This window comes from Pelecanus crispus, chromosome 7 (genome assembly GCF_030463565.1).
Source record: "Pelecanus crispus isolate bPelCri1 chromosome 7, bPelCri1.pri, whole genome shotgun sequence".
NCBI classification, from domain to species: Eukaryota; Metazoa; Chordata; class Aves; order Pelecaniformes; family Pelecanidae; genus Pelecanus; species Pelecanus crispus.
The window spans coordinates 33,484,522-33,506,273 of NC_134649.1; the positions used below are offsets into that span (position 1 = coordinate 33,484,522).

Below are 21,752 nucleotides of genomic sequence, written 5' to 3' on the forward strand. Positions count from 1 at the left end.
GTACTAGATCAGCTGACACCAACTTAATTCTCATGACCAGGCTGTTCAGCAGGCTTAAATAAAGTGTCTGTGTCTGCACCTGATACTTTTTTAAGCTACCTAGGAGGACTGTACCTCAACATACATTTAGGGAAAATACAACTATCTATTAAAGAACACAGAAATCGGACCTTTAAGAGGAAGAAAACAGGCACAGTGTTGGTGTCAGGCATTTATTCTAAATGCTTAATTTGTTGAGCAGCTGCAGGGCCTCTTGGTAATTCTCTTGCTACCTCAGTTCTGCTATAGGCTGAGCGCAGCAACATGTCCTTATTGCACAGGGCAATGTTTTGCTTTAGTTACCAGTTGTTGCCACATATAATAGGTGTCATCAGGAAATACATCTTTTGTTCAAGAGCACTGTAAGAACAAGAAGCTTGTTCCCTAGTGAAAACAGATTACTAATATAATAATCTGTTACCTTTCCCAGTGAAACTTCTGAACATATAAAGCAGTGCTTAGATAAAATGCCTTATATCTAGCTGAAGTAAGTAGCATTTTCTAGCAAACCTTTACATATGAAAGTTTTACAAGTTTTGTGTAAGTATGCTGAAAACTTACTGACTTACTTAAGTCATGCTCTAGGGGTACAGTCTCTGTAGTGTCTAGGAAAAGCAATTAAGTTTTAAGGAGGATGGAGATGTACCTTGAAATTTAATTGCTTGAACATGACTAGAATTAAACATTTACCATTGTTCAAAGAAAAAGACAAAGGGTTTATCCTTTTGAAACATCTTTTTGTAAGGCAAAGTGAATAGACTAACTGAGTCTATTAGGAATTTTTTAAAATAGTTTTTTTTTTAATACAGGAAATAAAGTTTAGGACTTAAAGCCGAATACAGTCAGTTTCCTAGACTTGTATAAAATCTGAAACAATCAAGGCAGCTATAGTATTATGTACATTATTTGACAAAGTAATAATTGTGAATCTTTGCAGCAGCTCTGGTATGCAGCATTCCTCCAACTTCTGCCCCAATACAAGTCTTCATGACTTTTCTGAAAGCCAGTAATAAGAGTCTCCAAACCTTGTCTTCACACATAATTCATTACACATAGTCTGTATTAAAATCATAGGCATCATCTTCACCTGCTGTCTTATCCAAGCTGAATGACAGTGATTTGGAATGTTCACTTTCTGAGAACAAAGAAAATCATGTTAGTGAAACCAATGCAAGTGCTAGAGTACTAGAGACTATCCTTCAAGCCAGGGTTTTTAATACAGACCTGCTATCTGCTTTTCTGAATTTGTAGGACTTGTTTGTCGTTTTCCAAGCTTTGCTTTCCTGGTGACCTGAACTTTGCTTTCCTACAAGTCAGAGAGGTCAGACATGTGTTTATTCAGACATCACTAATGAATTCTCCCATGCAAATGAAACCTAACAGAGACTGATGATATTGTGGATGTCCCCTTGTATAGTTGGTCGGGAACACACTGCCTTAGAACTGACTTAGAACAATGTTGTTTCCTTAATTAAGCAAAAAAGCCCAACACTTATCTCCAGGAGAAAGACTTTTCCGATTACTCCTGGTGGCTCAACAATGCCTACACATTCTCAGTTTACAGCAAGATACTGACTGGGTACTTGGTGTCAGAATCTAAACAGGTAGAAGCAGCCTAACGAAACCCTGATTTACCTCTTTGACGTCGTCATCTTCTACATAGTCTTGATCATCATCACTTTCTGTGAGATCCTCCTCCTCTTCTTCCCCCTCCTTGCTTGTTTCCAAGTTTTCCCACTCTGATGCTACCTCTATCACTTCGTTTTCTTCTATTGTCCCATTTGTCATACCAGCTGACTGGAAAATGATGCTACTTGCTGGACTGGGGTATTTTAAAGCTGGGAAAAGCATAGGAAGTGTCTGTTAAGTCACTGTTAAACAACACCAGATGTAATGCCTACCCTCTGAGAGGGCAGCCATTTTAGGTCAGGGCTAGAAAATGAGAGTCCTGCCCCCTCCTTTCCACAAGACGGCACTCCCACATAAGCAGGTAGAACCAAGGACAATTCTCTGAGAATGGCTTTCCCTGAGGCATCTACAGAATATTGCTAGGAGCTGAAAGACCTGCATTTGAGTGTAGATTGTACAGAGTAAAATGTATTTTGTTGGCCTAATTAGCCAGTGTTTATGTGCTCTTCAACGTTCTTTTCCCCTATTTCATATTTAGGAGGGCTAGGTCAGATGAGCAGAAACTAAGAACTAGCAGGGGTAATCTGTGTTAAGACAGCACATGGATGCACTGTTCTGTTGCATCAGAATCCATTTCTTTCTTAAAAGGTTCATACTCACTGCATATTGGCAAAGGTATCACATAAATGTCAGGAGGACTTCCATTCAAAATCTCCCATTAAAACTACTACCACTCTTAATGGTAGCAGTGTATTACAGTAAAAGTCCTACCTTGAACAGTGTTGTTGTTTTCTTCTTCTAGGTATTTTAAATTAAAGCACTCCTGCATTTCAGCTGTTTTGTCTTCTGTAAGACATGGTGGCAGTCTCTGAGATCCTGGAGGTTGTGAGTGGTAGCTTATTTTAGCTCTGGGAAAATAAAATATCAGTGTTAAAAAACAACCAAAGATAACATAGTTAAATCACTGTATCTAAAAATAAAACCCAGAGCACAAACCTCTCAAAGTCCTCAACCTAACTACACATTTATTATCATCTGTTTAACAGCAATTACATAGCTATTTGACTCTGAAGTTGTCAATAACAGTATTAAGTGGCTAGCCCACTCCTGAGAGGAAAAAGAAATGGCATACTTTGTCACCACAAATCATCTGCCTGTAAAATCATGAGCTGTAAAAGCAGGTGAACCACTTGAGCAAGGGAAGTAGTCACACTCAATTACCAAGTTACATTGAGCAAGGGAAACAGTCACAATTACTGAGTTACACTGAGCAAGGGAAAAAGTCACACTCAATTACTGAGTTACATTTATTCCACCCTCAGAATACAGGAACCACCATAGATTTCGATAGAAAATTTGCCATACCCTTTCCTGTCTGTGGAAGAGAACTATATGGACTCAGTATTTGAGAGGAAGGCAAATTCCCTTAACAGAGTTACAGCAGAAGGCAGCAAACTGGCTATAGAGTAACGTGCAACATGCTTTGACGCTATGTATCCTTCACTACTTTAGAAAATTAGCCATTGATGGCATTCTCTAAATCTGTTAGCCAATCCCTCTCTCTTTACCAAAGTAAAACACCAGAAGGGTGGGGGGGGGAGGGCAGGAAGGAGCCTCTTCTTTCTAAGTACTCAGGACTCAGAGGTTCTGCTGTGCTGGATTAACAATGTGACAGAGGTGAGCAGCATAAAGCAAAATTCATAGCATACGTACCCTGTCCAGTCACAAAGTAGTAATTTAGCTATATTCTCTATGTCAGGAATGCCTCCCTTTTTCAGCATACCCCTTTTCTGAGCAAGTAAAGTTAAAAACTCCTCAGTGTTCCTGAAATCTGGGATACTATAGTGCATCATTACCTAGTGCAAAAGAAAATGGTGCATTCAGAAAGAGATATCCACTTTTCTCTTAGTTTTAGTAATAAAAAAGCAAATCAAACTGGGTTACAGTGAGGACAAACAAGTATGTGAAAAGCGGTTTTTCTCTTGAATGTGGGAGTAAACATTAGAAAGCAAAATGCCTACTTCATCAACAAATTCATCTGCCATTCACCCACACTAGTGGGTGTATAGAGACAGCACACTGGTTTGCGAAAAAACAGTTATCACAGAACTGAATGGGAATTAGGCTTAGGTTAATTTACTTGAAACTAGAGTGAAATCAGAGTTGGATCTGAGGTCTTCACTGTAATAATAGGAAGCAGTCAGAATATCTTCATTTTTCACTCTGTGATGCTGTGATGAGACCTTAAAAGTTGTTTTTTTTAAAAAATCAGAAGAGTCATTGGGCAAACAGACTCTGGCCAAGAGGATCCTGGCATGCTGTTTCTGCCTTCCATTTGTAAGATGAAAGATCAGATTTAGTGTTGGATACAACAGCCAGTTTGCCACTCTGTATAGTTAGGGAAAAGCAGTACAAAAGCTACCAGAACTAGTTGAAGTGAAGTGAACTTTGGTTATGGGCCTAAGGAACCTACAGAGAAGTCAAATGCAGTGAGAGATGTGGAAAAAGATGGAGCTCACCTGCTGTTTACTGCAGTGATTTAGAATGGCATCTACTCCTTCAAGCACATCTGCTGAGCCTGATTCTTCAGGGTCTATGATACTTCTCAAGGCCAGAGCCAGGGCATTGTTGGAAGGATCTGCAATTATACTTGGACTATCTAATATCTTTGTCTGTTTATCAATGTGCACAATTTGCATGGACCTATTCAGAGAGAAATGCACTGTGAGTAGATAAAGATAAATCGACTAGCAAAGGACCAGTAATGGTGAGGGATGCAAGACACAAAGCTCAGCGTTGGACTGAATGCACTTCATACAGAGTCAGTTTCAGTGCTTTCTCATCATATACTTTGTGTAGGACAGAAATCTAAATGTACAAAAAGAGCAAGTTTATACACTGTATTCCCTTGTGACAGCTTGTATCACATAGATCAGTATTTTTAATCCTGGCAAATTGAAATGTGCATTTAAAACTGCACACAGGGGCATGCTTTGCCCTTAATGGATGAAAATTGTATACAAACAACAAACTCAAGGTAATGAGAACACAACAACAAACAGGGAAATCAACAGCTTTTATCACTCAGCTTACTTGGTAACACCTCTTGCTAGGCCAACATTGCAAGCACGAACTCCTTTAAGACTGTTGATTATGCTGCTCTTTCCCACATTAGGGAAACCTGAAGAAAACCACATAAATCCTTGTTAAGTTAAACAGGAAAATTCAGCCTATGTGACACTGATCAAAACTGCTTCTTCCAGGTGTCTTTTGTAAAGTACATCTTCAGTGTGAGATCAGAGTTGGATCTGAAGTCTTCACTACAGAATTAAGACAAAGTCTGTATCCTCATTTCTCACACTGATAATAAAAGGGACATGAAAGACATCACTGAATGTAACACCACAAATCTTATCAGACAGGAGGAACGCAGTGCAAGCTGCGTGTTATGTCACCTGCTTCTCTTGTTTCCCTAAGCTGGTGAATCAGCTAAGGCCTCACGCAATGTGTCTTCCACAAATCACATACACTACATGCATGTAAGTGCAACACAGATTGCTGTCAGCTCAGGTACTACAATATTGAGTCTTAGATGAAAGTAAGAACAATGACTAGAAAGCCCAAAAGAAAGTCATGTGTTAGTTGTTTTACCCAATTTGCAATACAGGACACCAAAGCTTAATGGGAGAAGGAAACTCTTCCTGTCTCTCCAAACACTTACCTACTACCCCAACCTGAATGGCTTTGTTTTGAGTCTTGCCGTGCTCTTGAAGAAGTTTCAAAAGGCATTTGCTCCCAAAACATGCAGTGGTTCTTGATAAATCAACACGAGCACGTCTTTTTGTGAACTGTTGCTGCTACAGGATTCAAAGGCAAAAAAACCCCCATGGTCAGGAGCTATTTAGGAAGATAAATATGTGTGCTTAGATTTATTTATCTACCTATCCTCTATTAGATGATGTTATTGTGTTCTTCTAACAGAAAGAATTAGCTTAATAGGAAATTGCCTATCAGTTAAGTGACAGTAAAAAAGGTAGCCATCAACTACTAAGAGAAAAAGGAATGTGAACTGACTTATAGGGCTTGTTATTTCAGTTCAGGCTGTGTTGCAGATTCATTGTGTGACTATAAAATAATCACGTACTTTCAGATGGTAGAATCCTTAAATCTGCAAATTCACTCAAGAGGCTTCAATTTTTTGAAGGACTTCAAAACCTGCTCTCTTCTTTGCAGTTTCTGCACCATTTTGCAGGAGGGTCTATTTCACTATGCTGTTACAGCGTTAAGACCTGTGAAGCATTGATGTATTGATACACACAGGACTCAAACGAGGATCTTCAAAGAGTTGAGACTAGGACACAAGCAGTTAGCCCCTTTATACTCTTCATGAAATAATGTCAGGTGCTACCTTTATTGATGGCTACAGTCAGGATGAATGCAGCAGTATAGCCTGCACCACTTTACCTACAAAACAGATCAGATGTAACTGGTGCAACCGTCCTACGTAGAAGATGAAAAATTCCTCATCTTCCTCCCCTCACTGTCCTTCTTACGGTAAAAAAAAAAAAAAAGACTTGCTTTTACTCTAGTCCAGCATCCTGGCCACAAATAACAATATGTATTTCAACAGCAAGGATTCCCCCACAGTACCATAACGCTTAGTCAAAGTGCAAAGGCATATCCATCAGTCACAGCAGTATAATCAAACAAGGGGAAGAGGAATTTTAAAGAACAAAAGTTCCTGTTTCTCAACATGTATGATTGCAAACACATACGACTTAGTCATGAGACAGCCCTGCAGTGCTCTTACCATAGTCCTGTCCTTCATCAGCGTTGCCGATTTAAAAGCAACCGTTGGAAACTCCTTCTTCAAATAATTCAACCATTTCTCCAAGTTCTCCTTTGGCACTAAATCTGGAAAAAAGAGCAGAGTCTTTTCACTCCTGTGAATCTTAAATATCACTGTGTGGAGGAAATCTAATGTGGAATCAGGAACCAGGCTGTATTTTGTTCATTTAGTATGTTCCTTTATGACAAATAATATTTGGCTGAAAACTCCAGTAAAGTACTGTGTATGTTCTCCAGAGGCACCCAGTGCTGCAAGTTTCAGTCTTCATTTTCTGCCTCAAGCAGAGCATACAATTACATTTTTGGCCCCTGTATCAGGTTTTTCATGCTGGGGTCTTGCTAGGAGACTCTGTATGGTACAGAGTGATGTTCTGTGAAGGATTATCCCATCATCCCTGCAAAGGCTACTTTAATACTAAGTTCCCTTTGCTCCCCTTTGCTCTTGCTGTCGCTCTTGGTATTTCCTTTTTTTTGCTGCTGCTAATCCAGTAATCTCCAGCCTTTTTAGCTGGTTACACCTTACTTTTGTATGGATTCTTTCATACAGCAACAGAAGACAGAAAATACTTCCAAAAGCCAAATTTCAAATACAACTATTGCATTGATTTGCTGTTCTTTAACTCAACCATTGCCTCAGTGGGGACCAGCATCATGACCTCTGCCTACTCATCTACATACACAAAAATGTTAAAAATTGTAAGATCTTTAACTTCTGTCAAATTTGACTGAAACTGGCCAATACCCTCAGAAGTTCTTGCAAAAGAAGGTAAATGAGCATTAGCCCCTTATCTGTGGTGTTTTCTTAGCAAACTAGTCTACAAGGTGGAGGAAATGTGACCCCTTCAGTAGGACAGCGAGCTCAGAGTTGGATCTTATGTCTTCAACGGAATCTCAGATTCCTTTAAAATCTTCTTCATAGCTCACCTACCACAGAACCACACACTGACCAAGTAACACTTCAAGAAAACCTGTGCTTCTTACCAATTTTGTTCAGAACCAACAGTAGCTTTTTGTCTCCTCCAGAGCAAGTTACAGCTTGCTCCAGTTGAGGACACCGGGAGCCCATTGGATCTCTTGCATCTAAAACCTCTAGAACCACATCTGAGGCCTCAATCACCTAGGTTAGAAAAAAAGAGAGAAGACTCTCAAATCAGACATGACAGGCCATTTGACAGATGACAACTCTGGAATAGCTGTGGCTTACAACAGTTACTGTTGAATTTCACAGAACAATTGGTGAGGTTTCATAAGACTGTTCTCGTTTCAGCTCCTTTCTTCGGAACTACAAACCAGAAAGCTGAAGCAATTTTCATCTTTTTCTTCAAAAGGCAAGAAATCCTTAAGACACTAGTACCTCATTACTACAAGAGCTCTCTGATCACTCAGTGCGTACTGACCTTGGCCCAAGAAGTCTAATGCCTCAAAGTGCTGGGTGTCTCAGTAGCTCACACCAGACAAGACTGAAACCCTTGCAGTTTCTGTCGTAAAAATCCCTTCCTTCAGTGTTGAAGTTTATCACAAGCAACCATTATACTCTCTAGCAGCTACACAGTAATGCAAAAAAGGAAAATAACAAGTGGTCTGATTGCTGACTCTCATCTAATTATATAAAAATAGTTGAAATGTCTCACCTTCTTGAGCTCCCTGCAAAATGATTTCTTTGAATTTTTATCCAGCAGTTTGTTAGTCTTTGCTTTAGATTTGCCAGAGGATTCCTGAATGCAAATAAAAATTTAACTGAGAATTCGTGTGTTATACTTGCGTGCATATACAGCACAAAAATGTAACATACTGCTTAAGAAGATGTAGTTTCAGGATGACTTTTATTGCTTCTATAAGCTTCAAAGAATCAAAATCATACCAGATACCTACCTTTCCCTCTGCTTTTTCCTTGATTTTGGCTGCATTCTTTTTAGCTTCAAGCTTCCTCTTCTTTTCATGTTCCTTCTGTCTGTTGAGCTTTTGCTTTTGTTTTAGTTCTTCAAGCTGATTTCAAACAAAAAGCCAAACCAGATAAAACACATTTGAAGGTGGTAAGAAGACTGTTCTTTCTCCCCATTTACTTATTTCTGGCCAACATTCCTGAGACAGCTTATTTAGAAGTCATGGCAGTCCAAGTGACACTAGGAACTTTTTTTGCACCCTACCCTGAAAAGAATACTGTTGCCTTCAATTGCCTCAAAATGAGAGGCAATACATCCATTAGCTAGGTAGCCATGCAGCAACAACATTACAACTGATAAGGCTGCTGCTTTCATGTCACATTACTCCACGCTGCAGGCAGCAGATCCTTATTTTCTGTACAATCACGTAATGCCAAGACTTAACTTTTAGCGTTCTGATGGGACATCTATCTATCTGAGCATCACTGATGATTCTGATTACATTAAAAGTGACACTTCCAGCATGTTTATACACACAGTGATGAAATGAAGGTTAAAAATAAACGAGCGCACTGCATAATGCTGGAAATAATTATATTATTTTCCAAAGTACATGTCTACTAGGACCATTTACAATCTACCATGATTGCACCTCTGGGCATGCACATGTGAACACACATACAGACAAAGCTTCCTTGAAGATAGGAATAGTCTCAGTTCTTGTCCTTTTTACCACCAACTGTATTTTACCCTCTGCTTTCTTTGCTCTGCTTCCCGTAGAAGCTCTTCCTTGAATGGTGCAGCACTGGGAACACCTGGATCTTTCTTGGGCTTTTTGCGTCCACGTTTCTTGGCCTCCTTCCTGACTTTTCGGTGGTGTTCTCTGATCTGAAGACAGGAGCAAAAATATTTTCTCAGTGTAAGCTAAAAAAAAGGGATGTATCCCTACTATTTACAGATACAGAGTAAAAAATGGCATGTTTCTGACTTTAGATTGAAGTGTTTCAATTGCATAATGTCTCATCGTAAAGCTACACTTGAATGTGCCAGCCCAAAAGAATGCAAAATGCAATGACGTAAAAAACCTACACTCCTTTCTACATCATCCTTTGGCCAATGGTAACTGGAAAGCAAATTCCTCACTACAGTCCAGACTCCTTAACATTCAATATAACATCCCTATCGTGCACGTGTATACGTACAACATGTTTCTATAGTAATATATAAGAAACGTTCTTAGTGTTAAACTAATTAGCACGGAGCTTTAATTAGAAACAGACACGCCACGCTCGCCACCCTCCCCCGCCTCTCCGTGGGGCAGGGGCAGCCCCGGGGCTCCGCAGGGCCGGCAGCCCGCCGGGACTCACCTTCTTCTGGATCTTGTAGCGCTTGTGGCAGGTCAGCCTCTTGCTGGCTTTCTTCAGCTCTGCAAGGCACCGCGCCCCTCAGCGCCGGCTCCTGGCGGCCCGCCCGCCTCCCGGGGACGGCCGAGCTCCCACCGCCGCCGCCGTGCCCTCGAGCCCGGCCGCCCCATTCCCCCGCCCCAGGCTGCCGCGGTTCTCTCGGCCACGGGCGGCCGCTCCCCGCCACCCCCCCCCCCCCCCCCCAAGCCCGCCGCCGCTCCCCCGCTCCCGGGCCGCCGCCCGCCCCCGCCGCTCCCTCGCCTCAGAGTGCTCGCCGGCGACAGTGCCCGAGGCCCGCCCCCACCCGCGGCCGCCGCTGCCCCCGCTCCCGCCGCTCACTGGGCCGCTTCATGGCGCCGCCGGGCCGCGCTCGGCCGCGGCCCCACGTGGAAGGCCGCGCTCCTTCCTCCTCCCGCCGGCGGGCGCTGCCGTAAAGCGAAGCGGCCCTTCCTCGCCGGAGGTGTCGCGCGGGCTCGGCGCGTTTGGCGGCCGGGCGGGCTTTGCGGCAGCGGCGGGCTCGGCGGTACGGAGCGGCGGCGGCACCGACGGCGGCGGCGGCAGCAGCGGTGGCGGGGCGGGCGGCGGAGGGCGAGTGCGGCCGCGGCTGTCGGAGGCGGAGCGGAGCCGGCTGGGTGAGCGGCGCGGCGCTTGGGTCGCGCAGGCGGGGCGGCGGGCCGAAGCCAGGAGGCCGCTGCCTCCCTTTGTGTGGCCGCCGCGGGGAGGCAGCGCCGCCCGGCCGCGCAGCAGCTCCGCCACGGCGGGCCCCGCGCCGGGCCCGGGGGCGCCGAGCCCCTCCGCCTCCTCTCGTCACCTCCCCCGTCCCCGCCTCCCGCGGCGGCCCTGGCCCTGGGGCGCGGGCCGCCCTGCCGCGGCCCCCTCCGTGTCGCTGTCCCCCACCGGCGTCCCGACCCCGCTGGCCCCAGTGTCTCCCTCAGCCTTCCCCGCCGTGCCCTCCGCGCTGTGCCGTCCCCGCCCGCCGCCCCCAGCGCCCCCGTCCCGTCACCGGGCCGAGCTCCCAGCGGTGACGGGGGGCGGCCGAGGGCCGGCGGCGGCAGCGCGGCTGCTCCCGGGGCCTCCGGAGCGAGGCCCGGGGGACGGGAGCGTGTCCTGCCCGGGGCGGGGAGGGGACATCGTCCTGTCAGGCCGGGAGGGCACAGGCTGGTCCGTGCCCGAAAAGGTGTCTTTGTCCCCTTCTTCTCCGGCCAACAACACCCGTTTGTAAACCGGGCAGGGTGCGAGCCGGGTGCAGGCAGCGGCCCGCCTGCGGGACGGCTGGGGGAAATTACGTCTTTTGCCTCTTTGTTTCTTGTCCCAGCGTTGATAAAACGGTCTGTGTGCTGTGCCTCTCACTTCTTCTCCAGCTTTGTCCTTCTGTAGTGTCTGGTTGCTGCCGTCCCCCTTTTCCTACGTTGTAGCTGGTTTCGGTGTGATCGGTAATCGGGGGAAATTCTGGCTGTGTTTCCCTCCCTTGTCCCGTTTGCTAAATTTACCATGATTTATTGAGTATTTCTGTTGAAACGTGGGAGATCCTGATAACGATAAAATACTTTCTGTCGTGTCTGTCGGCTTTTAGCTTTTTTCTACTTGGAGGCAGAAAATAAAATGTGTGCTAGAACCTCCGTGGCTTGTTTTAAGTGCGTTATCTCAAATGCACGTAAAAACTGCTCATTTAGTGAGGTTAGACCAGGTAATATTTGTGGTGCTCAGTAGTACAGCTTTCAGGAGAGGCAATCTTCCACCCGTTGTGTATATATTAGTATACATGTATATTAGTAATGGGCAAAGCATTTCTTATGGAGATGTCTATGGTTATGTGACTTTTTTTATGGGCAATGGCAGCAATTATTAAGAAGACGCCCAGGCTCCTGTTGCACAGGAGATGGCTTGTTTGTAGCAGTGGAGATTTGTGGTGCGACGGTTGAGAGTCTTGTGAGCTAGCAGCTATGTTGCAGAAGAAAGTCTAGGAGACATGTTCTTAAGTAAAACAGAATACATTTCTGTGTGTGGTAGGATTATCTGTGTTTATGAACGTGGAGATCTAGAGAGAACTTTGTATTTTGGAGCCTGACATTTGGTAGGAGTTTTACGTAAGCAGTTCTCTCACTGAGTATTCATGATGTTGTTCAGACTGTGTTAAGTGTTTTGTACCTTGGTTATTAGAGGAGAAAAATGTTTTTGGAGGCTGTGTACAGAATGGCCAGGTGCCTTGATCATACTAGTGGACACCAGCGGCTGACTGCGTATGGCTGAGAGCCGCAGCGCACATGCCGCGGATAACAGATGTGGAGAAGCCTATATGCAGTTTGCAGGCAGGTGCTCATTGAGGGCTCCCAAATCTTTATTTCAGGATGGGATTGGACTGAGTGTACTTTTGGGTTCCTAGGTGAACCAAAATTATTGATTCCAGTAGTCCCTCCTGCCTTCCTTTCACAACCAAGAACTTGTGTTTTCTAGCAGCCTCCCCATCAGCACGTGCCTGGTGTTAGCCATTTGACACTGTAGCTCTCAGATAAAAGTTGGAAGCAGTGCCAAAAGCAACAGGCTGGTTGTCCATTACTGAGATGAATTGCCTGCTAATAAAGCACAAAGATTCTCTGTATGTGCGTGTTATGAAAATGTCCAGAATACCAAACAGGAAAACAATCTCTCTGGAGTTTTATTGAAGGCAATAGTTATATAAACTAAATAGAAGCAATCATTTTGCCATAAAATGGTTCTGTACATTTCACATGGAATTTCCGAAAAAAATCGGACTTGGAGACTGCTTAGAAATTGAAACAGGTATACCTTTAGTGAACCTGTGTGGCTGGATCCTTAATGTTTCTTACTTATGAGGATAAAAATCCACTCTGAAGACTGATGGAGGTGCATCATCACTAGAGAGTCTATTAAACGTTTCTTGACCTTAAAAATTATTTTCTTGTTGTTATAAACACTGTACTACTTTGCATTCTGTAAGTTTTACTGTTTTCTGGTTTTTACTCTCAGGTCAGATACTGCTTATGTTTATTCCCTGCTCTGCTTGATGAATCATTCTCTTCCAAGTGGCTGTAAACTCTTTAATGTGTATTCAGGAACATTAGAGAAATGTGTTTTTACTGTAAAAATGACAAAATGTCTAGCATTCTGTGTATAAAATTGCTTTGTAGAGTTTCTGCTAGGCTAAAAAAAGTTACCTTCTGTTTCTTGCTTTATTCTCTGTCACTGTAATTATTCAATTTATTCTTTGATTTTATTCTTTAATTATCTATCTATATTATTAATATTTAATAATCTATCTATATCTACTCTCAATTTTCTTCTCTCTCTCTCTTTCCTTTTTCTTGTCTTCCAGTTTTGACTGTACTAACACCATTGCTGATTTGCTACTCCTAGAGTGTTACCTTCTCCCAGTATCTGTACTTGGCCATCAGACACTATGAGGAGACTGGCTTTTCGAGGTGCTGGTTGTACTCTGGTAAATCTGGTAAATTACTGATTGTATGTGCACCATTCTCTCCATTTCTCTGCTTTAGGCTTTTACTTTTCTTTATCCTAACTGTTAATTTTTCCTGCCTTATTCATCTCATTTGTGTGCTTAAAATTAATTCTGTCTCCAACATAAATGTTCTAATGTGGTTATGTTGTGCTGCCGTACCTTGGAAATCAGCTGAGTGCTTCCTAGAAGAAATTCCTTGATTCGGTTGGAAGATGGGTATAGGCTGGAATGGATGAATCTATTCTGTCTTCAGCCTTTGAGACAGCTACAAATTAAGATATTTTTATGATGCTGTCACTGGAAGTTGGGGAAGAGCCAACAACTTGTTCCGTAAATCACCATAGTTTTTGGATGGTGGTTATTCATTTTTCACTGTTTGTGTTGATAAATGGAAAACTATGGCCAAAAAAGGAGGTGGCTGTTTCTCCTTCTTGATGATTGAGCCATTCATCCTAAACATAAAGCAGGAGTGGTAGGTCACACAGTGGTCCAGACCTTCTTTCGGCTTGAATCTAGGACAAGGTATTCAGTAGCCATTTGAATTTTAGTTTGTAATTTGTTTTGTTTGTGTTTTTTTGGTTTGTGGGGGGTTTGTTTGTTTGTTTGTTTTTAATTTGGCATGGAATGAAGTGCCTTTACACCAGAACTGAGCACTTGTCTCTGTACAGCTCTTTCCTTTAGAACAGCGGTTCTCGCTTAGTTATCATGCATGGGGTGAGGTATCAAAATGTAGATAATCTAAGAATGTATGCTAGTAAGAGCCGCTAAATTAATCTTCATCACCATGAGCCCTAGGCTTTCTGACATTACTGTCATCAGTGACTATAAAACTGTAGGACCATTCTGATTGCCCTTTATTCCTGCCCATTTTCAAAAAGCTGGTGTTTAGATATATGGCTTAACTGAACTGTAGTATATAACAAACATATGTGTCTCATCCTAAAGCATTGCTAGCTTCATAGTTAGCTCTCACCAGAGAGTTTGGATGCAATACCATGAGTTTAAGAACATCTCTCTTCATTATAGAAGAAGTTGGATTCCATGGGTTCCAAGAGGCGAAGAGCTACCTCGCCTTCCAGCAGCGTCAGTGGAGGAGACTTTGATGATGGCCACCACTCCACGAATATACCAGGCCCAAGCAGAAAGAGGAGGAGACTTTCCAATCTCCCAACTGTAGATCCTGTTAGTACCTTCTTATTATGCACAACTTTTTTCCTTGGGGTTACTGTGTCCCTGCCTAGGACATGCTGGATTTTAAAATGGATGATCATATGTAGTGCATATACACTGGCCCTGAATTTGTTGCTGCCTTGGCTAAGCTTTGTTTAGGATCTCATTCAGCTTTGGCTTGTTCTTGTCTCCCCAGTTTCATCTTTTTCCCATTTTCCTTTTGCCGCTTTTCTTTTTTTGCCGATCATTTTAGCAGATGGAAGGATGTTGGAGAAGGAGCTGAAATCATAACATGCAGAAGTTGAGAGCTGTGTCTGAATAGCAAATGCAGAGAGATAAGTGGAGAACAGCACAGGCAGTGATTGCTGAAGCGTACAATGTCTCTGTTATGCCTTTGAGTTAACAGTCTAATTTTAATTAATTGCAGGGCAGAAGAACCCCTGTTGTTGTTTTAGATGTCTATAACTCAGAGAGAATTGCAGTGAAATAATTTACATTTTGGGTGTTTTACTTACAATTAGCATTGAAGGAAAGCTCCCTATGTTCAAAAAAAAAAATTAAAATTCTGCAGTACCTGGCATATTTGTCAGGTATCATTCTAATGTATGAGATCCACCAATTTCTTCACATTTCTGCTTTAGAGCACACTGTGGATTGGCAGCTTGTCTTTCCCATTGTAAGCAGGCTTTGATTTGTTACCTCCTTAAAATTTTCTCCTTTTTCATTACTTTATTGTTCTTGCATTTTAGATTGCTGTATGCCATGAACTTTACAACACCATCAGAGATTACAAAGATGAACAGGGCAGGCTCCTTTGTGAGCTTTTCATTAGGGCACCGAAGCGAAGGTAAGATCATGGTTCTGGTTAAGCCTTGAAGTTGAGATTTAATCAGGGAGTAAGTGGGTATTGAGGGATACTTCAGCACTAATAGCTGTGAAAAATTTAAGCTAAATTTGTCATAGTTTCACACCAGTGTTTAATCTGAGTATTTGATGTAATTGTTCAATTGACGTGCTAACATTGGTGCCCTTTTTCAGTCAAAAAAAAGGTACACTGAATTAATTTTAAATGTTTCTTGTGACACCTGCCTAAAACATCTATGTCTTTGACTATAAAATATTCCACATAAGTGGTGGAATGTAATACTAAGGGCATATCTTGGGTAGATTAATAGAAGTGACCCTTGAAAATGTATGTCCTGGTTTTGGCTGGGATAGAGTTAATTTTCTTCCTAGTAGCAGGCATAGTGCTGTGTTTTGGATTTAGTAGGAGAAGAATGTTGATAACACGCTGATGTTTTTAGTTGTTGCTGAGTACTGCTTATGCTAGTCAAGGACTTTTCAGCTTCCCATGCTCTGCCAGGGGCACAAGAAGCTGGGAGGGGGCACAGCCAGAACAGGTGATCCAAACTGACCAAAGGGCTATTCCATACCATGTGACATCATGCTCAGTATCTAAACTGGGGGGGGTTGGCCGGGGAGCAGCGATCGCTGCTCGGGAACTGTCTGGGTATCGGTCAGCGGGTGGTGAGCAATTGCATTGTGCATCACTTGCTTTGTATATCATCATTATTATTATCATTATTATACTGTTACTATTATCATTACTATTTTACTTTATTTCAGTTATTAAACTGTTCTTATCTCAACCCAGGAGTGTTTCTCACTCTTACTCCTCCGATTCTCTCCCCCATCCCATAGGGGCAGGGGGAGTGAGCGAGCGGCTGCGTGGTGCTTAGTTGCTGGCTAGGGCTAAACCACGACAATGTAGTAGATAAAGTAAGAGACTGAATTTTATCTTAAACTCAGAAAGCTGAGGATGATAACAGAACACGTAATAAAGTAAGCCTACAAATAGACCACTGTCCAGATCTTTTAGCTGTAACAAAAATGTATTGGAACTTTTTTTGGTTTATTTAGTCATAGATGCTTACAGACTTTAGTGCTGTGGTTTTAGTTTTACTGCTTGGAATATAATGCCTGTTTTTTGTCATTTCAACAGAAATCAGCCAGATTATTATGAAGTGGTTTCTCAGCCAATCGATTTAATGAAAATCCAACAAAAGCTAAAGATGGAGGAATATGATGATGTGAATGTGCTGACTGCTGATTTTCAGCTTCTCTTTAACAATGCGAAGGCTTACTATAAGGTGAGGAAAATACATATAAAGGCTCAAATTCATTGTAAAAGTGGTAGAGATATGTTCAAGTTCTTCTTTGGTTTGGCCAAAAAACTTTTCAGTTTAGCCTTTATTATTGGTAAGAGACCAGCACACATTGCAGTTATCTGCATACATTTCCGTAAGGTTGACTGTAGCTTTTTAAGATGTCCTACTGTAAGAAGTTTTCTGTGGAAAACTGTAAAATCATGTGGGGAGGGTCTTCATGTAGTTTTTCAAAAAGAGAGAGAAAGCAAAAATAGAGATGTAAACTGAGAAAAATATTCTATCGAAGCCTTCCCATTTTACAACACACTCCATGTGACCTTTTGAAATAGAAAAAGATTTGTTTTTTCCCAAAAGGAAGAGTTTATCAATAACAGCAAGCATACAGTAGGAGTGTTGAATCTTATGTTTCCATTGGACACTTAATAATATGAAAAAAAGGCACATAGATTATCATGGTCAGTGATGATAGATTGTGAGTGTATGTGATGATGTATTTCATCAAGGGTACAACCTCCATGTCCATTCCCCCACACTGGGTATGTGTTTTATTGCAGATGTTAATGGTTTTTATTGCAGTTGCCCTAAGGAAGTCGGAAAAATTTGGATTAATCTTGTTTAATGGAAGGCTATGTTAAATACATAAACCAGTGAAACTGTATGTAGTGACTGAGATGATACAGCAAATCTAAATCTGCTATATTACCTTTCATATATCTTTGACTTTGGAGATGATCCAGATGACTGCTTTCTGAATAACCCAACCAGTGTAACCAGCTGACATTCAGAAAAGCAACGTTTATTTTGTTTACATTTGTGTGTGTGTAGCTTTTTGAAAAACAATCAGATTTATGGATTAATGCATTTGCACATTCTGGTTACAGTAGGAAATGTACAAAAATTTCCAAATTCATTGTGTACTCCTGAAGCTTTGCAAGGCACTCAGCCATTAATGCTGGCTTTTTCATGGTTTCTACATGAGGGAGAAGGACTTGATGGCAGGAGAGAATGATTAGTTTTACAAAATGTGTGCTCCTTTTGCCTACAGAATAGTGGACTCCAAATAATGCCTGTATCATAAAAATCTTGCATGTAGAATAGAAATTGGTAGCCATCGTTCTAGGGTGAAGGAATGTTGACATTTCCAGAGAACTATGGAGTTGTGAGCTGGAGGCATGGCACACAAATGTAACCTCTTCTTTTTTCATCTTTTACCTTACCCACGGCAGTTCCAATGGTGCATATCAAAGAAAGACAGCTGCTTCATTGTCAGGGTCTTTATTGCAGCAGGTGTCTTATTGGCAATGCTAGATTAGAATGGAAACCTTTGGTTTTTTAGTATTTTGGTTCAAGTCTTGCACTTTTGAGCATCTTGTGTTAATACAGAAGGAAGCAGAGTAGTGGAGCAGAATACCCTTTAAATCTGTTCCACATAGTTAACACCTGGTCTAATGTCTTGAGAATATTTAAGCCTAATAAGGTAAGCTTAAGAATAGTTCTTATGTTGGTTTCTCATTTGTATTACAAGCTGTCAGAGGTTGAGAGCATGAAGAAGAGCATAATCAGCAGTAATAAGGTGACATATCTGCAGGAATACCTGAAATAGAGGTTAAGTGACTGAGGAGAGGGAAAGAAAAATACGAAAGAGTGGAAAAGCAGTCTTTTTTCTGTGTAGTGTTCTTAAGTAGTAATGTTAATAGGCACATGCTTGTCTGCCACTACCACCTCAGTATTTACAAAACTTAATTTGCTGACTAATCCTTCTAGCTCTTCCAAAAAATACACCTAGATGTATACCCAGGTGGTAGCATGTTGTTAAGTTCTTTGGAATGTCACAGCTAATGCTGAGTTATGGGAGAGTGTAAATCATTGCAGTGCTTTCAAAGATACTGGCACATTCATTGGCATTCTTCTTCTGTAGAAATTAACACAATGGCAGCAGTATTGGCTTAAATCACATTTCTGGCATACTGATATTTAGTCTGTTTTAAATACCAGTAGTGTCATTATGCTGCAACAAAACCTAATGATTTCTCCAGATTCATCCAATAGGCTTGTCCAAGCCTCAAACTGAGTAATTTTATTGCTAAGTTTTCCAAAAGGCTTAGGTGGTTTGGAGTGATAGCGGTTATATTTTTGTAGTGCCTATTGTGATTCTTAACATGTCTGTTGAAGAACGACTGAAGCAGGAATTTCCCAGGTTTTCTATTATTTATTTAATGCATTTAATACCTTTCAGCTAATAATTTCTAAATTTCCTTCAGATAAGAAGGATCTGAATTTTGAGTAGAATGTTTGATTTGTTTTTGCAGCCTGATTCTCCTGAATATAAAGCTGCCTGCAAATTATGGGAGTTATATTTGCGCACAAAAAATGAATTTGTTCAAAAAGGTGATGCTGAGGAAGACGACGAAGATGAGGAAGGACATGACAATCAAGGCGCAAATTCTGAATTGGTAAGTGTGGGTATGACGGCTGCAGTTGGAGGAAGCCATGGCTGTGTAGTACATCAGCTGACTCTGAGAGGGAGATTGGCCTCCATATGTGAAAAAACATAGTTTTCATAGTTAAATTATGCCCCAAAAGGTATTTCTTATACAAGTTTATTAGTTAATAATTTCACAGCATTGTATGTGTGTTTCACTTTTGCCTAGCAAAAAAAAGTTATGAGGTTTTCTCGTATGGATAAAACATGGCTCTGGTTTAGTTGAAACTAATGTGATATGTGCTTGATATCGTGCCAACATTGAGGTTTGATGCAAGCAAGCTTCGTGTCTAGTGACATTGTTTTCCAGCACGTGTCCCGTTCAGCTAGTGCAGCTGTTCCTGGAGTGTTTTATAAGCTAGATACGATGATAGGAAGTTTGGGCTTGTCTGGTTTTTGTGATGTTGGGATGCGTGTTTTCATTAATGTTGACAACCAAGTCTATTCTAACAATATGCAATATATGTCTGACAGTCTGCAGTGTAAATGTGAAATTAAACTTTTCTCATGTGCTTTACCTAAATGCATAAACAATGTTGTTTTCAAAAGTAGCATCCATGTTTTATAGCTGATTTTTTCTGTCTTTGAAAAGTAAATTCATATATTTCAGCGCAACTTGAAGCACTCCACTATGGCTGCTATTAAAACTTCTTGTGATTTCATTTCTTGTATTAGTCATCTCCAGGTTACCTGAAGGAAATTCTTGAACAGCTTCTTGAAGCTGTAGCTGTTGCCACAAACCCATCAGGACGCCTCATAAGTGAACTGTTTCAGAAACTTCCTTCTAAAGTGGTGGGTATTTTAATAATATTGGTTGTTTTCTAAGTTGGAAACCTGGACATTTATATGACTGATGTTATACACTATGATGGGCACACTCAGGATGCAGTTCTTTGTTACTGTCTCATCACTGGCAAACTCCAGCTGTTTTTAGAGCTTCCCTCCCTTCTTTGCTCTTACCCACTCATTCCTAGCCCTTCATTGCAGATTGGGACTTGCCCTGTTTTGCCAGTTTAGTTAATCAGGGTTTTTTGGTGCAGAGTTTTTAATCTTTTTAAATATATCTGATTTCACTGCTCTGATTTCAGGGTGTGGTGTAGCAAGTTTAACCAGCAAAATAAATACTTTGAAGACCGTCACCATGTATTTGGCTTTCAGACAGAACTGTTCCTTTATGTCAGTTTATTGATGAATTATAATTCCTTGTATCTGCCTTATGATCTGGCTCACCCAGTTTGAAGCCTAGTGCTATGTTTGTGAAGGTTACGCTGTTCTTATCTGCAATTCGGCTAATAGCTCACTCTATGAGCTATTAGAACAATAGCTTTGTGACTGTTCATAGTAATACATGAATTATTTTTGTTTTCCAGCAATATCCAGATTATTATGCAATAATAAAGGAGCCCATAGATCTTAAAACTATTGCCCAAAGGATACAGGTACAGTATGAGCATATTAATGTGTCATAGTATAGACTAGTTTAACAGTAAGCATTCTGAAATTGTTAGAAGCCAAAGTTTATGGTGGTAGAAAAGGCAATGTGTTTTTTCCCTGCTAGTTAAAAATCTGAACGCTATGCTGATTTAATGTTCTGTCTTGGGTTAATGCTGCAGAAATAGCTGCGTTGAAGATCGAGCATTGTAAACTGTAGTGTGCTGGCATTGAGCCTGAATTATCTTTGGTTCCTTGATGTTTAATGGTTTAAAGTAGTTCCTTGGCAAGTACTGCTGATGTAAAACATTGAGGTATTGAAGCTTGGTCATGCATTATCATCACCTACTTGTGTTCTAGTGCTATAAATAGATTTTTTGTACTGATGCATTTTTCATCTTACTTCTCCAGTAATTTGAAATATTATACAATCATAGAATCGTTTAGGTTGGAAAAGACCTTTAAGATCATCCAGTCCAACCATTAACCTAACGTTACCAGGTCCACCACTAAACCAATTACGGGTAGAGTAATAATTTCCTGTTTCCTGGCTTGGTGGCTGGATTATTTCTTAATGAAAGTAAAAACTAGGAATCATTAAGGTTGGAAAAGACCTCTAAGATCATCAGTCCAACCATCAACCCAACACCACCATGCCCACTAAACCATGTCCCAAAAGGCCACGTCTACCTGTTTTTTGAACACCTCCAGGGGTGGTGACTCCACCACCTCTCTGGGCAGCCTGTTCCAATGCTTGACTACCCCTTCCGTGAAGAAATTTTTCCTAATACCCAATCTAAACCTCCCCTGGCGCAGCTTAGAGGCCATTTCCTCTGGTCCTATCGCTAACTACTTGCAAGAAAGAGACCGACACCCACCTCCCTACAACCTCCTTTCAGATAGTTGTAGAGAGCGACAAGGTCTCCCCTCAGCCTCCTCTTCTCCAGACTGAACAATCCCCATTCCCTCAGCCGCTCCTCATAAGACTTGCTCTCTAGACCCTTCACCAGCTTCGTTGCCCTTCTCTGGACGCGCTCCAGCAGCTCCATGTCTTTCTTGCGCTGAGGGGCCCAAAACTGGACACAGTATTTGAGGTGTGGCCTCACCAGTGCCGAGTAGAGGGGAACAATCACCTCCCTGCTCCTGCTGGCCCCGCTATTTCTGATACAAGCCAGGACGCTGTTGGCCGTCTTGGCCACCTGGGCACACTGCTGGCTCATG

The 21,752-nt window shown here is 41.9% G+C and overlaps 2 protein-coding genes and 4 non-coding genes across 17 annotated transcripts in view; 1 reads left to right on the forward strand and 5 right to left on the reverse strand.

The window, feature by feature from the left end:
- Window positions 1–194: 194 nt before the first annotated feature.
- GNL3 (G protein nucleolar 3) lies at window positions 195–10,154 on the reverse strand. The gene is made up of 15 exons (XM_075714723.1): window positions 10,142–10,154; window positions 9,767–9,825; window positions 9,150–9,287; window positions 8,389–8,502; window positions 8,148–8,231; window positions 7,498–7,633; window positions 6,479–6,582; window positions 5,390–5,525; window positions 4,762–4,849; window positions 4,188–4,371; window positions 3,382–3,524; window positions 2,440–2,576; window positions 1,675–1,877; window positions 1,264–1,345; window positions 195–1,174 (listed from the first exon to the last, which is right to left on the reverse strand). Exons 1-15 carry the CDS (start codon window positions 10,152–10,154, stop codon window positions 1,086–1,088), a joined length of 1,710 nt encoding a protein of 569 aa, XP_075570838.1. The 3' UTR covers window positions 195–1,085.
- On the reverse strand, window positions 3,813–3,888 carry LOC142594030 (small nucleolar RNA SNORD19). Its single transcript, XR_012831232.1, has one exon. It is a non-coding gene; the product is annotated as a small nucleolar RNA SNORD19 (small nucleolar RNA).
- Window positions 4,449–4,526, reverse strand: LOC142594031 (small nucleolar RNA SNORD69). Its single transcript, XR_012831233.1, has one exon. It is a non-coding gene; the product is annotated as a small nucleolar RNA SNORD69 (small nucleolar RNA).
- LOC142594029 (small nucleolar RNA SNORD19) lies at window positions 4,952–5,025 on the reverse strand. Its single transcript, XR_012831231.1, has one exon. It is a non-coding gene; the product is annotated as a small nucleolar RNA SNORD19 (small nucleolar RNA).
- LOC142594028 (small nucleolar RNA SNORD19) lies at window positions 7,364–7,438 on the reverse strand. The gene has a single exon (XR_012831230.1). It is a non-coding gene; the product is annotated as a small nucleolar RNA SNORD19 (small nucleolar RNA).
- Window positions 10,155–13,055: 2,901 nt separating the features above from the next.
- PBRM1 (polybromo 1) overlaps window positions 13,056–21,752 on the forward strand; it is a 67,640-nt gene continuing 58,943 nt past the window's right edge. For 6 of the 12 annotated variants that reach the window (XM_075713935.1, XM_075713929.1, XM_075713928.1 and 3 more), the window contains exons 1-7: window positions 13,056–13,259; window positions 14,307–14,462; window positions 15,200–15,297; window positions 16,453–16,600; window positions 18,928–19,071; window positions 19,776–19,892; window positions 20,471–20,539. In XM_075713935.1, the coding sequence (XP_075570050.1) occupies window positions 13,221–13,259; window positions 14,307–14,462; window positions 15,200–15,297; window positions 16,453–16,600; window positions 18,928–19,071; window positions 19,776–19,892; window positions 20,471–20,539 (771 nt within the window). In that variant the 5' untranslated portion in view covers window positions 13,056–13,220. Of the gene's footprint in view, window positions 13,269–14,306; window positions 14,463–15,199; window positions 15,298–16,452; window positions 16,601–18,927; window positions 19,072–19,775; window positions 19,893–20,470; window positions 20,540–21,752 lie in introns of all 12 variants that reach the window. The other 6 variants (XM_075713939.1, XM_075713927.1, XM_075713934.1 and 3 more) reach the window with 2 other exon arrangements.